This window comes from Phodopus roborovskii, unplaced genomic scaffold, assembly GCF_943737965.1.
Source record: "Phodopus roborovskii unplaced genomic scaffold, PHOROB, whole genome shotgun sequence".
NCBI lineage: Eukaryota > Metazoa > Chordata > Mammalia > Rodentia > Cricetidae > Phodopus > Phodopus roborovskii.
Window position 1 is genome coordinate 28,081,828 of NW_026126459.1, and position 13,668 is coordinate 28,095,495.

General features: G+C 33.4%; 1 protein-coding gene across 2 annotated transcripts in view; it reads left to right on the top strand.

Annotated features, from left to right (window-relative positions):
- The window catches only part of Gulp1 (GULP PTB domain containing engulfment adaptor 1), a 235,411-nt gene extending 225,329 nt beyond the window's left edge, over window positions 1-10,082 (top strand). For both annotated transcript variants that reach the window (XM_051190105.1, XM_051190106.1), the window contains 2 exons: window positions 2,296-2,390; window positions 7,938-10,082. In XM_051190105.1, coding sequence (XP_051046062.1) covers window positions 2,296-2,390; window positions 7,938-8,009 — 167 coding nt within the window. In that variant the 3' untranslated portion in view covers window positions 8,010-10,082. The remainder of the gene's footprint in view (window positions 1-2,295; window positions 2,391-7,937) is intronic.
- The last annotated feature ends 3,586 nt before the right edge of the window (window positions 10,083-13,668 follow it).

A 13,668-nucleotide genomic window follows, 5' to 3' on the forward strand; every position in this document is an offset into this window, starting at 1 on the left:
CTCCCTGTCTATATAGACTCCCAAACCTCTATGGTTAGCTAGTGGCAGTTTCGGCCCAGCTATGTCACTTCCTGGGATCACATGATGACTCCTCTCTGTCTACATTCCAAGAATCCTCCTTGTCTCCTATTCCTACCTATCATCTTGCCTGATCAATCAGTGTTTTAGTCATCAACCAATAAGACAAACATATACAGAGGAGCATTCCCCATCACTAACCACCTCCCTTCAAATTCATGACCTTCCTCTTAATTATTGTTATACATATATGTATATATAAATACAGCCAGTTGTGCATATTAAGAAACTGTTTTGACGTGCATCCTTATCATTTTTTTAAATAAAAATCTGTTTTTTTCAGTTTAGAACTCTTGCTAAAAATTTGTTTCATTGTTGTTTATGAAAATTCTATCATTTCATACTGTTCGTGACAAAACAACATAAAATTTCTCCTGGTAAAAATGAGATACAAATTTATAAACTACAAGTAAACTGCTAACTTAACAAATTCTACACACTGCTTTGCCATTGTGTTGTAAGGCAGCAACAAATGGAGTTAGAGAAATTTCATATGGGATTACAATAATATCATTAGATTCTACAATAAAACATCAGTGTTGTTATAGGTCAATTACAAAATATTGGTAATGTTGTTAAATAGTTTCACTAAAGACATAGAAAATTCTCTAGAAAGCAACTTATCATGACCACAGTCATTTTGTCTTCATGGCCAAAACTGACCTTGAATTCTTTAGAATCCCTATCCCTCAAGTAGCAGTATTATATATATTAACACATGACCAAATGTTTTGTAAAATTAGTTTTATTAATTATTTGAAAATTTTGTACAATGCATTTTGATATATACAACCTCCTCCTCTCCATAACTTTCCCCAGATCCAAGACCAATTCATGTACCCCTTTCTTATATAACTCACCAAACCTAATTTGTGTTGTTCATGTACTCATGGGTGTGGGTCTATTTGCAGGAGCTACACATTTCCTTAAAGAACACTGACTTTCATATACCTGGAATGCAATAGCTGTAAAAGTTCCTCAGTTAGAGGTCAGGAGCTCATGAGCTCCTTCCTACTACACTCCAGAATGTTGAGTAGCTTGATCTTGGGCAGGTCATCCCAGCTACTATGAGTTTATGAGAACAGAGACTATATATTTGCATGACACTGCTCTGCTCCTATCCACCCTGACCACTGGCTCCTGCAATTTTTCTAGCTCCTCTTGCAAAATGGTTCCTAAATTAGAGGTGTGAATGATTTAGACATCCCATTTGTTGCTGAGCACTCCACTGACACTTAACTTATGCTCCACTACTGAATCCATAGTCCTATCTTACCACATCAGTCATTATCATAGCTCACAGATTTCAAAACTGGGTAAGTCTTTTCATAATGGTTTTTTCCTTCGAGTAGCCAAGCCTAAATAATACCCACAGTCCTGTGAAATCTGGCCAAAGTGAAAAGAGCTTCCTGGTTAGTGCCAACTTGATTTCTCCATATTCTGTGACCCAAGTGTGTAGTCTTTGACAATAAAATCTTGCCATAAAGTTCTGATTGGCCACCAAGAACTGTAGCAAAGGCTTCTATTATTTGTGGGGACTATTGAACACCCTGGATCGACCTCTAAAGTAGATATCCACATTTGATATTTGGTTTTATATTTGCCAACCTATGGTTTCTGGGAGGAACATTATCCTATGTGTTACATAACTGCAATTAAACTCTTTTATATGAACATACAAACACACACGAAGCATGTCAAAATAGTAGGTTTCTATATGATTTTTGTGCATCATTAGTGTTGGTTATGCCTTCTCCAATCCTCTGCCCTACTCTTCCACCCCTCTTTCTACTTAAACCCCCTTCTGCATTTTCCCCTTCATATCATCTATGTTATACTATTCGCCTCCCTTAGATCGTCCTACACTTTCTTTACCAATAATCCCAATCTAGTTCCTAAATACTCTGTTAAACACAATTATAAATATTTGACACTAAAATTCACATATGAATGAGAACTTAACATTTGTCTAGGGTAATTAATACCATCCTGAACATGACTGATTCCATCTTGACAGAAATATTTAATATCATAAAAGATATTTTTGCTTACTTAGTTCAAGAATACCCAACATAAATTATAAGAATCAGTAGCTCATTCAATCATGTAAATACTTATGCTATTATAATTAAATTCATACTTTTAAATCATAACCCTGGTTGTGTTATGCCTCAACTAATGTTTGACCATCTCACCAAATGTTTTTTCTCATTATAGAACGGGACCTTTTTGGAGCTGAACCTTTTGACCCATTTAACTGTGGAGCAGGGGACTTCCCTCCAGATATTCAGTCCAAATTAGATGAGATGCAGGTGATTATTTTAACAGACCGGACCACACATTCTATATTTTATATTTATACAAAAACTCTATCCCTTGTTGCTATAAAGGCTTATTTAATGAAGTTAGACTAACAATAATAACACTTACTCTTAAAAACTCTTACACATGCTAAGAATTGTTTCTTTATTTCTTTGATTGATTCAATATACAATGGAAAGTAGATGCTTATTTTTTTAATTCAAAATGTCAAGATTCTGATTTTTTTTAAATCAGGAATTTAAAGGTCATTGGCATGAAATTGTAAAATTTTTTGTCTCAGTGTTAATAGTTCTGAATTTCCAAACTTAAAGGGGTTGGATGAAGAGAAATTTATGAAAAGAAGCATATTATAACTGTGCCTCAAGAGTTCTGGACTACTGAGAAAGCAGACTCCACTGATAACTTCTTTAGGATTATGGTCAATTAATTCTCTCCTTTTTTTAGGTTTTTCTGAAAGTTGTAAGAAATTGGTTTTTAAAGTTTCATACAATGGGCAATGATGGAAAAGCAGTCATATTTAGATTAGAATGAAGACTTCTTTTTATATGTACCCTTCACATTTGGGTCATATTGTACATAACAAGCTTCATAGTTGATAAAATCCAGAAAAGCACCAGTTACTTGGAACCAACTGAGATGAGATGGTTGAGACACTAATGTGAGGTGTTCGAGTTGTTCCTGTTTGTTGTCTTGGTTTACCTGCTTGCTCCTTGTGTTTCACCACCCTGGTACACCCCCCTCCCCCAAATCAGAGGACAAACTGTGCTCTAAATGTGGCAAACACGTGCCTTTCCCTGAAACAATAATATCAATATACTTTAATTTGGATAAGTGACATGCTGCCAGCCTTATTTTCTAGTTATTATGTGTGCATCTTTTTGGTTCTAGGTTTAGTAATATGTCTGAATTTAGAAGGTTGAGTTATTAAAACATGCCTTGATGTTTTCAAAGACTATATTAAAATTTCCAAAATGTAATCACTTATAATTCCTTTACCACAAAAACATTAGAGCCTTAAAAATTTACTAAATTTTTTTAACTTGAAAAAATTAATAGTAATATATTTCCTAATTATATGCTTTTATATAATTAGGAATCATAGCATCAAAAAAGTTCACATTAAGAACTTTAATAAATTAAGATGTATAGCATTTGGGAGGTGAAACAAAGATCACTCTATGAAACTTCTGTTCTTCTCAAAATGCATTATGTCTGATGGCAGTGATTTCTCACCTTTATATCTCAATTTCTTTGAAAACTGCACTTAAATGAGGCTGGCTAATGAGACATAATGCTGTGTCCTCTCTGGAATTAATTCCTTTCCTTTGTTGTCATCTGTGCTAATTCGAATAAGCTATCTGGGACAATGCCTGTAGAACACGAGCATGGGAGCTAGGAGAAGTAGCTGTCTCAGGGTGATGCAGATCATGAAGTCTTTCCTGGAGGCCTTTTGTTTTTAATTCTAAACTCAAAACCTCAATAGGTTTTAAAAGATAAACCTTCAGACTTTTGTAGGAACCCAGTCTGAGAAAATAAAGAAGTGATTTAGCAATGTGGTGATCAGGTAATATTAAACTCGGGTGTGATGCTGTGGGTTTGATGTTTCTAATATTTTCTTAATGTCTTTTTATTCTCATGCTTTCATGTGGGTAGCGCCAGAGATGGTTGGTATCTCATTTTCATCATTTAAAGAGATAACAAAATGTTCTTAAGTAAAATTTTTCTGTTTGCATGTCTTGTTTAATAATTACTCAAACAAATTTCGGATGGATATATATGACTAGTGTGTGATGAGTGTTTAATGAGGTTTCAAACTCAGATCTTCAGAGTAAATTTTCAGTGATTGTCAGTATTTCATTCTTCACTTCTTTATGTGTGTCTGTTAGTTCAAGAATTACTTGCAAGGCCACTTTAACACAGTTAGTAAAATATATTCTTTATTTGAATCTATAATGAATTTGTTATTAATCTTGTTATACTAACTAATATACACATATCATATTGCTATTGTATCTTTACATGCTATATAAAATGCCAATATACTGTATTAAGCTGTGAACACTATATGATGCTAGTGATAAACCTCTTAGCTAAGTATTTGGGGTTTCTTCTTTCTTAAAGAGGATTAAAACTCAATTATTCCTAAGAGTTACAGGCTATCTTTGAAATTCTAAGAATATCTTGTGCATGTACAAATTAAAGCAGAAATGTTAAGCAACATTTCATTTCAAATAATTGGACAATTTAATATATATTTGAAATCAATCATGGAGTTATTTGATGAAAGAATTTAAACTACAAGGCATGTGTTTCTGTAAGACAAAGGAATAGGATAATATTGATAGCCATGGACATATTCAATGAACTGTAATAATGAAATATAGAGTCAAGGGGTTAGCTCAGTTGGTAAAATGCTAGCCATGCCAATATGAGCACCTTAGTCTTACAATTCATAAGCATGGTAATCGCAATACTAGGGAGACAAAGACAGGCATTTCCAGGGGCTTATTGGCCAGTGTAACCTAACTAGGAAGTTCAAAGCCAGTGAAAAACCCTGCTTCAAAGGACATGGGAGACATTGCTGGAACATGATCTCTGGCCTCATATATGTGTACATGCATGTGTGTATACACCCACACTTGCATATACACATACACCAGTGCACACACATACATAAACATATAAACACACATGCATAAAACAATGTGATATGTTTTAAAACAATGACAAGTGTATAAATAAAAGAGTTATGCACAACTATCAATTCAACTGTTTAAAAATTGGGTGGAGGGGCTGTGTATGAAGGAAATATACCTCCAGGCGAGTATCTCAAAGAGGTTGGTGGCATTCCTAGGGAGCAATGGCCAAACTGGTCTCTAGCTTCCACATTCATCCATATACATATGCACACAAACCTGTGTGCGCCTGCAGGTATCTTTGTAATTGTAGGAACAGAGCAAAAATAAGCCCAGGTTCACAAAAAGGTCACAGTTGGCTAATCCACTTGTGAATGTGCTCTGTATAACCAAAACAAACATACTAATAATTTTTAAAAAAGCTTCAAGGGTCATTTTTATTTAACAGGAAATTTATTTTTTAGATAAACAATACATACAACATACTAGAAAATTATATATAACATATTCTATGAAGAAAAGCTTTGTTCTCATGAACTTGAACACTCCATAAGAACATATAAAGAAGGACTAAACATAGTGTCTCTTTTTCTACTATGTACTTTCAAATAGAAAAATATAGTTCAGCAAATTGTTTCATATGAAAATACAATTAATGCTTTAATTATAGAGTAACTCTTTCGTGATTTAGCTAGTAATACGTCCCATCATTACATTAAATGAATAAGCCTCATTTTTAATCAGAGGCTTAAAAATTTGAGAGAACAAAACTGAAACTGTTGAAGGGTAGTCAGGAATGTACAGAGAAGTTTCTATTCTTGTAGATTTATACCATGAGCATGTACTGACAGCCCTGATAACTGTCATTTTCAGGAATAATGAAATAATAGCTGATGTAATTTTATAATGAATTGAAAAAATTTTAAAGTGCTGTGTGGCATCAAATTGTCCCTCGACCATATTGTATTATATTATATCATATCAGCTACTTATCTGTTATCTATATGTTAAATATCATCCATTTATCATCATCTGTTATTCAAAGTATACTAGAAGATATCAGTGTATAGGCCTTTAGATAGCAACCAAATGTTTGTAAAAAGGGATAGTAATACTTTCAGTACTCACTTTTAAAAGCATTTTACTATTAACAAATACACATAACAAATAGTTCTTATTGTTATACAGGCTTTTTAAAATTATTAATAACTGCTATGATCTTTACCCTGTTGAATATAATTTTCATCTAAATTGTGGAAATAAGTTTGGATACCTTTCCAGTACTGACAATACTATGTAGTCTGTGTGCAATAAACGTAATGAGGTTGACTACAGATATGTTTACATCTTTAAAGCTCTTGCCTCCTGTATATAACAATATTTGCTTTTCACAAATATAAATGTATTTAAATGCTGATTTTAAATGAATATAATTGGGTAATATCACAATGCCTCTCACGGAAACCCACATTCTTACCTCTGTTTCTACTGATTAGCACATATCTGTGCTTCTCTTTGTAAGCCAGGGGCATGATGAGATTGGAGAAAGACTGGAGGATCTGAGAAAAGTAATAATTAAATTGTTTCTTTGAAAAGTAGAAGTTAGGCATTGTGGTGCATGGCTTTAATCCCAGCTGGCACCTTGTAGGCAGAGACAGGCAGAGCTCTGAGTTGGAGACCAGCTTGGTCTATAAAAGCGAATTTTCAGGACTACACAGAGAAACCTTTGTCGTAAAAAAACCAAACCAAACCAAAAACAAAAAGGGTTAGGGTTAGTCAAACCTTGATATGGACAACATAACTCCATTGTCATCAGCTTTGAACGCCAAACCTAAATTCAAATACATAAAACTTTCTTGACAATTATTCACTTAACATTCAAAACTAAATGGCATCTTACTTTCTAAAGCATGCAAAGAGATAGAGTCAAAGTTGAAACTATATATACGCATACACACACGCATGATATGCCTTTATCAACAATTACCAAAAAAAGCGGTCATAAATTTGAAGTAGAACAGAGAGAGAGTATATGAGAGATTTTGGAAAAAGAACAGGGAGGGAGGAAATGATATAATTATAATTTCAGAAATAAAAAAAAATAGTAAACATGTTTGGAAAAGAAAAGCAACAACAGAACTGATGGACAGCTTTCAGATGGAATAGTAGTAGTCCCTGATACTGAATTCTGTTTGGGATATAGCACTGCCCTTACAAAAGTATTTGACCAAGGATGTGGACTGTGGTAGCCAGAAAGAAAATATGATATTATTAATACGTCAGGCTACCTTGAAGCCCCAATAGAGAGGCTGAACAAAGAGCTCAGCAGTGAACTGCTCTTGCAGGGGACTTAACTTCAATTTCCAGAACCTGTGGTGAATGCCTCACAATTATCTACAACTCCGGCTCCAGGAGATGCATCTCCCTCTGCTGGTCTTCTGAACATACACACACACACACACACACACACACACATACATACACACACACACACACACACCACCACCACCACCACACCACACACACACACCACACATACACACACACACACACACACACAGAGAGAGAGAGAGAGAACTTTTAAAGAACTAGTAAACAAGTTAAAGTAAAATGGAATGTTAAAAATGTCTGCTACAAAAGAAATGGATAAGTTGTAAAACTATTCAATGTCTTAGACTGACATTTTCTTCTGCTTCTTATACACATTCAACTCAAATACTTAAGATAGCAAAATGTCACTAAATATAAAAGAACTCACAGTAATTTACATCTGTATAAATATTTGATAAAGCTAAATCTGCATTTACTAAAATCATGAAGAATTTAATTTCTGTTTTACTTAGTGATAGGATTTTTTTTCCCATTAGTGTTTTACTTTAACAATTTTATTCTGCTTTACAGGAGGGGTTCAAAATGGGACTAACCCTTGAAGGCACGGTATTTTGTCTCGACCCGTTAGACAGCAGGTGCTGACATCAAGAATGAGTGATCCAGACTTAACACTTAATTTGTTTATATACCTATGTATATCATTCATTAGTTTAAGACAGTTATCATACTGTGCCAATATATTTTTAAATATCTAAATGTTTTTAAATCTGTTGAAGTAAAAATCTCCTTACTTTCACTCTTGATTTATTACTTACTTTAGGCAGAACTTAGTGTAATGTATATTGGACTTTTATGTTCTCTTTTGTGTTATGACTGAATTTTATTGAAAGACAATTTTTTTCTAAATATCTGACTTGTCTGTGTTCTAAATAATCATCAATTGAAATTTATGTTCATTCTCCAGTCCATTAGTTCATTACCCTTGTCCCAAAGCCATACTTTGATATCTTTCAAATTTCTGAAAAGAGAGACAAATGTCAAACTATACATATTCTATTTTGATACCAGTAAACAGCCTACCAGTCATTAGAGAGATGTCATTTTGTGTATAAAATGTTCATCTCATCATGAAAATCTAAAATTTGGCTATTATGCTACCACCTTATGAAATTCTACCTGATAAAGTAAGAATATAAGTTCCAATAGTAATTATATAAAATATATTTAGAATATGAATAAATATGAAATAATAACATCAGTCTTTTAAATTATATTCTAAAAAATGTTCAATTTGTCTCTAAAGTAACAGTTGTGGGGGGAAATGCCTTCCCTGAAAAATTTAAAATTTTATTTCTAATGTGTTGTCATATTAGTATCACATTGGGCCAACATCTGATCTGATACATTAAGAAATGAAATGTATGCTTGCAATAGATGTAATGCCTACTGTCTATTCTTATTTTACCAATATTTTTCAGATATTCTGTGATATGTTATTTCTCTTACCAACATTACAACTTCCATTAGTTTTGATACTTTGAAATTTCTGAGAGGTGTTCTATTTAAATTTAAGAATATTTAACAATTTAAATTTTAATTTGCTGTGTTAAAGTCAGAATATACTTTTCACAGAAATTTCTCTTCAGTTTCTAATGAGGTTTAATAAGGATCAGGGTAAACAATTAGGCCGAACAGATGTTTATTTCAGGGAGAGATAACTTACAACCTAGACAGATGAACACCAGCAGGTTCCACAGGATGCTCTCTTCTCAGCATCCCCCAGCAAGAGAGCAATCCCTGGCTCCTTTTCGGACCTAATTCCACTGGTCACTTCCGCCCCTGGCTCCACCCCCAATGGGCGTGGTCAGTGCCACAGAAGGAGACAAAGTGAATATCCCACTACAAGTTTCATTTTGAATATGAGCAATAAAATTCTCTAGTACTCATTCTGTTATGTTGTTGAACCCTGACCCTTGAAAACATATGCTTCCAATATATTTGCCCATGTTGTAAAATACTAACGGTAGTAGTGCATATTAAAATGGTCAAATTTCTAACGTGATTTATCACAATATAAGAAAATAAAGTAAGAAAATTCTGGGCTTATCTATGGGAAATTTGTCAACACTAGATTTTTACTTATGGAGTTTTATGCAGCTGTTAAGAGTACGTTTTCATTAGGAACAGAAATCAAATATACTCATTATATTTGTACTATCATGTTTTGTGGTATAGCTGTGCCTTTCTGTTTACATTCTGTTATACTTGCTAAGTTAAACCTTAATTAGTGGGTAATATGTGTTCCATCAGGAAGTCCTTACTGTTCTATTTGTCAGATAGTATTTTGGAATTTGTATAATGAGGATGTTTAGAAGCCATCTAATTGGCTTTTTTTTTAAACAGATAGAGTTTGTATTTTTATTGTACTTTAAAAAGCTTTATGTACTGGGTATATATTTAGAAAACATTTATTATCAATTGTAACACAATAGAGTACTAAAATGATATTTGCACATTTAAGATATGTTACTTACCAAGTTTTAATGGTGATTGGTTCTGCTACTGGCATGATCAAATAGTACATAATTGGTCATTAATATGAACATTTACTTCACCAGTGAATTTTTATGAAGACATGATTGGAAATTGTATTTCTATGTAAACTCAATGATATGTTTGATTTTACTGAGAATAAAAGATTTTAAATAAATTAAACTATATGGTATATTCATTTAATTATCTATAAATACATCCTAAAGATACATATTTAATTTTTGTATTCATAAGTTAGAGCTGGGCAGAGAGAGACTTTAACCTTTGACCTATTTTTCTCAGCCCACACGTTTCATTTTTATGAATAAATATCACTCAGTTGTGCAAACATGGACTTATTGCTGATGATGGCAAAGGTAATGATTTGGTTCCTGTTACCAGAGCATCTGATGTAATAATAATATAAATATTGCTATTCAAAGCTGATTGTTCCTTTAGAGTGTCTTGGTTGACACTCTTCTCAGTGGACTTGATAACAGGACTGTTGAACTGTACTGTCGGGAAGAATTTTGATCTTCTCCCAACATGATGTTAAACATTTGAGGACACATGGTTCTCATACATACTGCCATTGCACACAGAATTATGTATCAGTTCATTCAACAAAATGTATTTATCATCACTTTACCTTACACATGTAATGTAGGTGGGAAAATATCCAGGAAATTTGCTAATGTAGTATTAATTTGGCAGAATTCTTCATTTCAAATAAAAGTAAAAGAAATATATGGGTTAATAAATGAAAAACAATGTATACATCAAAAAATCACATGAGCCAATCACTTTGCTTGGATCATGTACATTTGACTATGTTTAAACATGAGTACTTTGCACGGGGCACTTGTGTCAGATATATTATGAGAAGTTTAACAGGAGAGAAAATAAAAGATTGCTCTCATTTATATTTAGTCCTTGAAGTTTATATTTGATTTTTATTTTAAAGATGAAATGTCAGATGGACCTGAAAATAGCTCTTATGTAAATGTGTCTGCCACCTACATTGATGACCTGATTTAGATATCTCACTGGAAGAAGGGAGTTGACTCTTACAAGCTGTGTTCTGATCTCCACATATATGCTGTGCACATGTGTGCCTACCCCTGCCACACAGACAGATACACACAATAATGTAAAATTAATTGTTGAACTATAAAAAACTTGAATCATATAGTGGAAATTCATACTAAGATAGATATATTTTGATATTTTTTATGATGTTTAATTCCTAAATGCTACTATGTTTTACTTTTATTTTTCCATAACTGAAAAATATTGGCTGTTAATATTTTTCTGTGCCAGTATTTCCATCTTTAATTCCAACTTCAATATTTACTCATGATTTTGGATTTCAGCCTCTGTTAAATTACTTGTAGGGTCTTGGACTGAATTTTAAATTTTAACAACTAAATCTGAGATTCCACCTAAACTACACCCTTTGCAAACAGCTAAGGCACTACTGATGTTATCATGTGTACATTCACCTCCACCCTCATGTGTTCTATGAGAAGTGTCTTCTTCCTAGATAACTCAAGACAAATCTCTGAAGCATTTGTTCTCAAGTTCCCATAAAATGTGTTGAACATAATACAAGACATAATTCTTAATCATGAACAATTTTTGATAATATTTTTTCATTTAAATTTGAAACAAGCTTGTCTTACATGTCAATTCCAGTTCCCTCACCCTCCCCTCCTCCCCCATCCCTCTCCTAACCCCCATCCCATCCACTTTCTGCTCCCCTAGGAGGGTGAGGCATTCCATGGGGGAACAATTTTTTTTTATTATATGTTCACCGTGATACCCTGGTCCTAAAATTCTATCTACTGAATCATTTTAAATTCATCCAAAGTGAAATCTTCTACTTAGGCAAAGACACTAATTCCTAAATTCCTTGCAACCTTCCTTCAAATTAATTTTTATGAAATATGGATGTTAACACTAGACTGATGCCTTTCTTTTTCTACACTGATTATTTTACATTACATTGTATTTATTTATATTTCATTTATTTTTGAGATTATACTATGATTATATCATTCTTTTCTTCCCTTTCCTCCTTCCAAACCCTTCCATCTACTCCTTTGCTATCTTTCAAATTCATGCCCTCTTATTTTCATTGTTACACACATGCATAGCATGTATATAAATATGTATTTCTAAATATACTCTGATCTGTATAACATGTGTATGTTTTCAGGGCTGACCATTTGATTTATTTTTTTCCTGGGGAAGAACTATTTCTGTTGCTCTCAGGATTCCTTAATTGCCTGTAGATCTTCATGTAAGCAACACTTTTCAGATGACAGTTAACTGTTATACAGATGACCCACTAAATATGGATGAGGAAGGAAGGTTGCCTTGCCATTTCTGTAACTTCTCTGCTGCTGAGCACAAGAGTTCACTCATAAGCATTCAGTATGAGATTTATGTCTTTTAACACGTCCTTGATAATGTATAGACGCCAGTTTCTTATGCACACTTATGTAAGAAATAATTTCATGCCTTCTTAATAAATATTAAGATAAATAACCATTCATCCTCTACAACAAAGTTAATTAATACAAGATTAATTTAAACCTTTTCTTCCAGGGAGACAAAGTCTCTCTGACTAGTCTGGATTTCACTCTGTAGATCAGGTTGGCCTTGAATTTACAGAGGTCTGCTTGCCTCTGACAGCCCAGTGCCAAGATTAAGGACATGCACCACCACTCCTGGCCATCACTTTAACTTTGATTGCACTGATAACTTGTCAGTTAAACACTTTATAGTTGTCTGAAAGCATCCAGCTACTATCATGGAATTATAGATCAAAGAATTGGAATTACAGGTCAAAGAATCCTTATCCAGTTGAAAGAAGAAAACAAAAGGATGGTTCTTTAGCTCCAGAGTTTCTGAATACTAAATGATGAAAGTTACATAACTATTCATATTTCCTGTACTCAAACAACCTTTACTTGTTGAGCCTATATATCAAATATTGATAGTTTAAAACTCAAAACTTAACTACATTTGAATTCTGTATTGTGAGCACATACTTTTTCATTGGATATAACTGTTTTTAAGTTATCTTCCGTTAACATTTCACTATTCTCTTCAGAAGCAATTTCATGAGAACAAGCTGGGGAACTTCCAGTTGACTCCACCCTCCCCTCAGTCTGGAAAGGCTTTTATGTTCAAGTCTGTTCCAAAGGTCACTTGTTCCAGTTGAAATTGTTGTCCGGATGGCCTGGAAGCAATCCAGGTTCTGGTTCTTTCTTGCAAAGAAAGCAGAGACAGATGTTTGTCACTTGGCTACATTTCCGAAGACAAAAAAAAAAAAAAAAAAAAAAAAAAAAAAAAAAAGGAAAGGACTGTTATGGCTGAATTTACTAATAGCTGGAAGCCCATAGTTCTGGGACATAATGAGAACTGTGGCTGTTTTCCACTTATTTTACTTTAAATACACTTTGGAATCAAGTTGTTTACCATCAATCTCTAAGTAATTAAACAGTTATTGAATAGTATGTCAGAGTGTGTACAGAGATTTTAACAAATATTCAGAAAATTTGAATTCCCCAGTCTATATCCTCCACACACAGTCCATTTGCTATTCAGATCACCATCTATTTGTTTTTACTGGCTGCTTTAATGGAAGATAAATTGAGTTTTACTAGACAGTGTCAGCACACAGGATAGGAGGTGACAGGTATTGAAGGGCTAGTCATAAATCTTCTGAGATGTCAACATAGACCTAACAACATGACTGCAT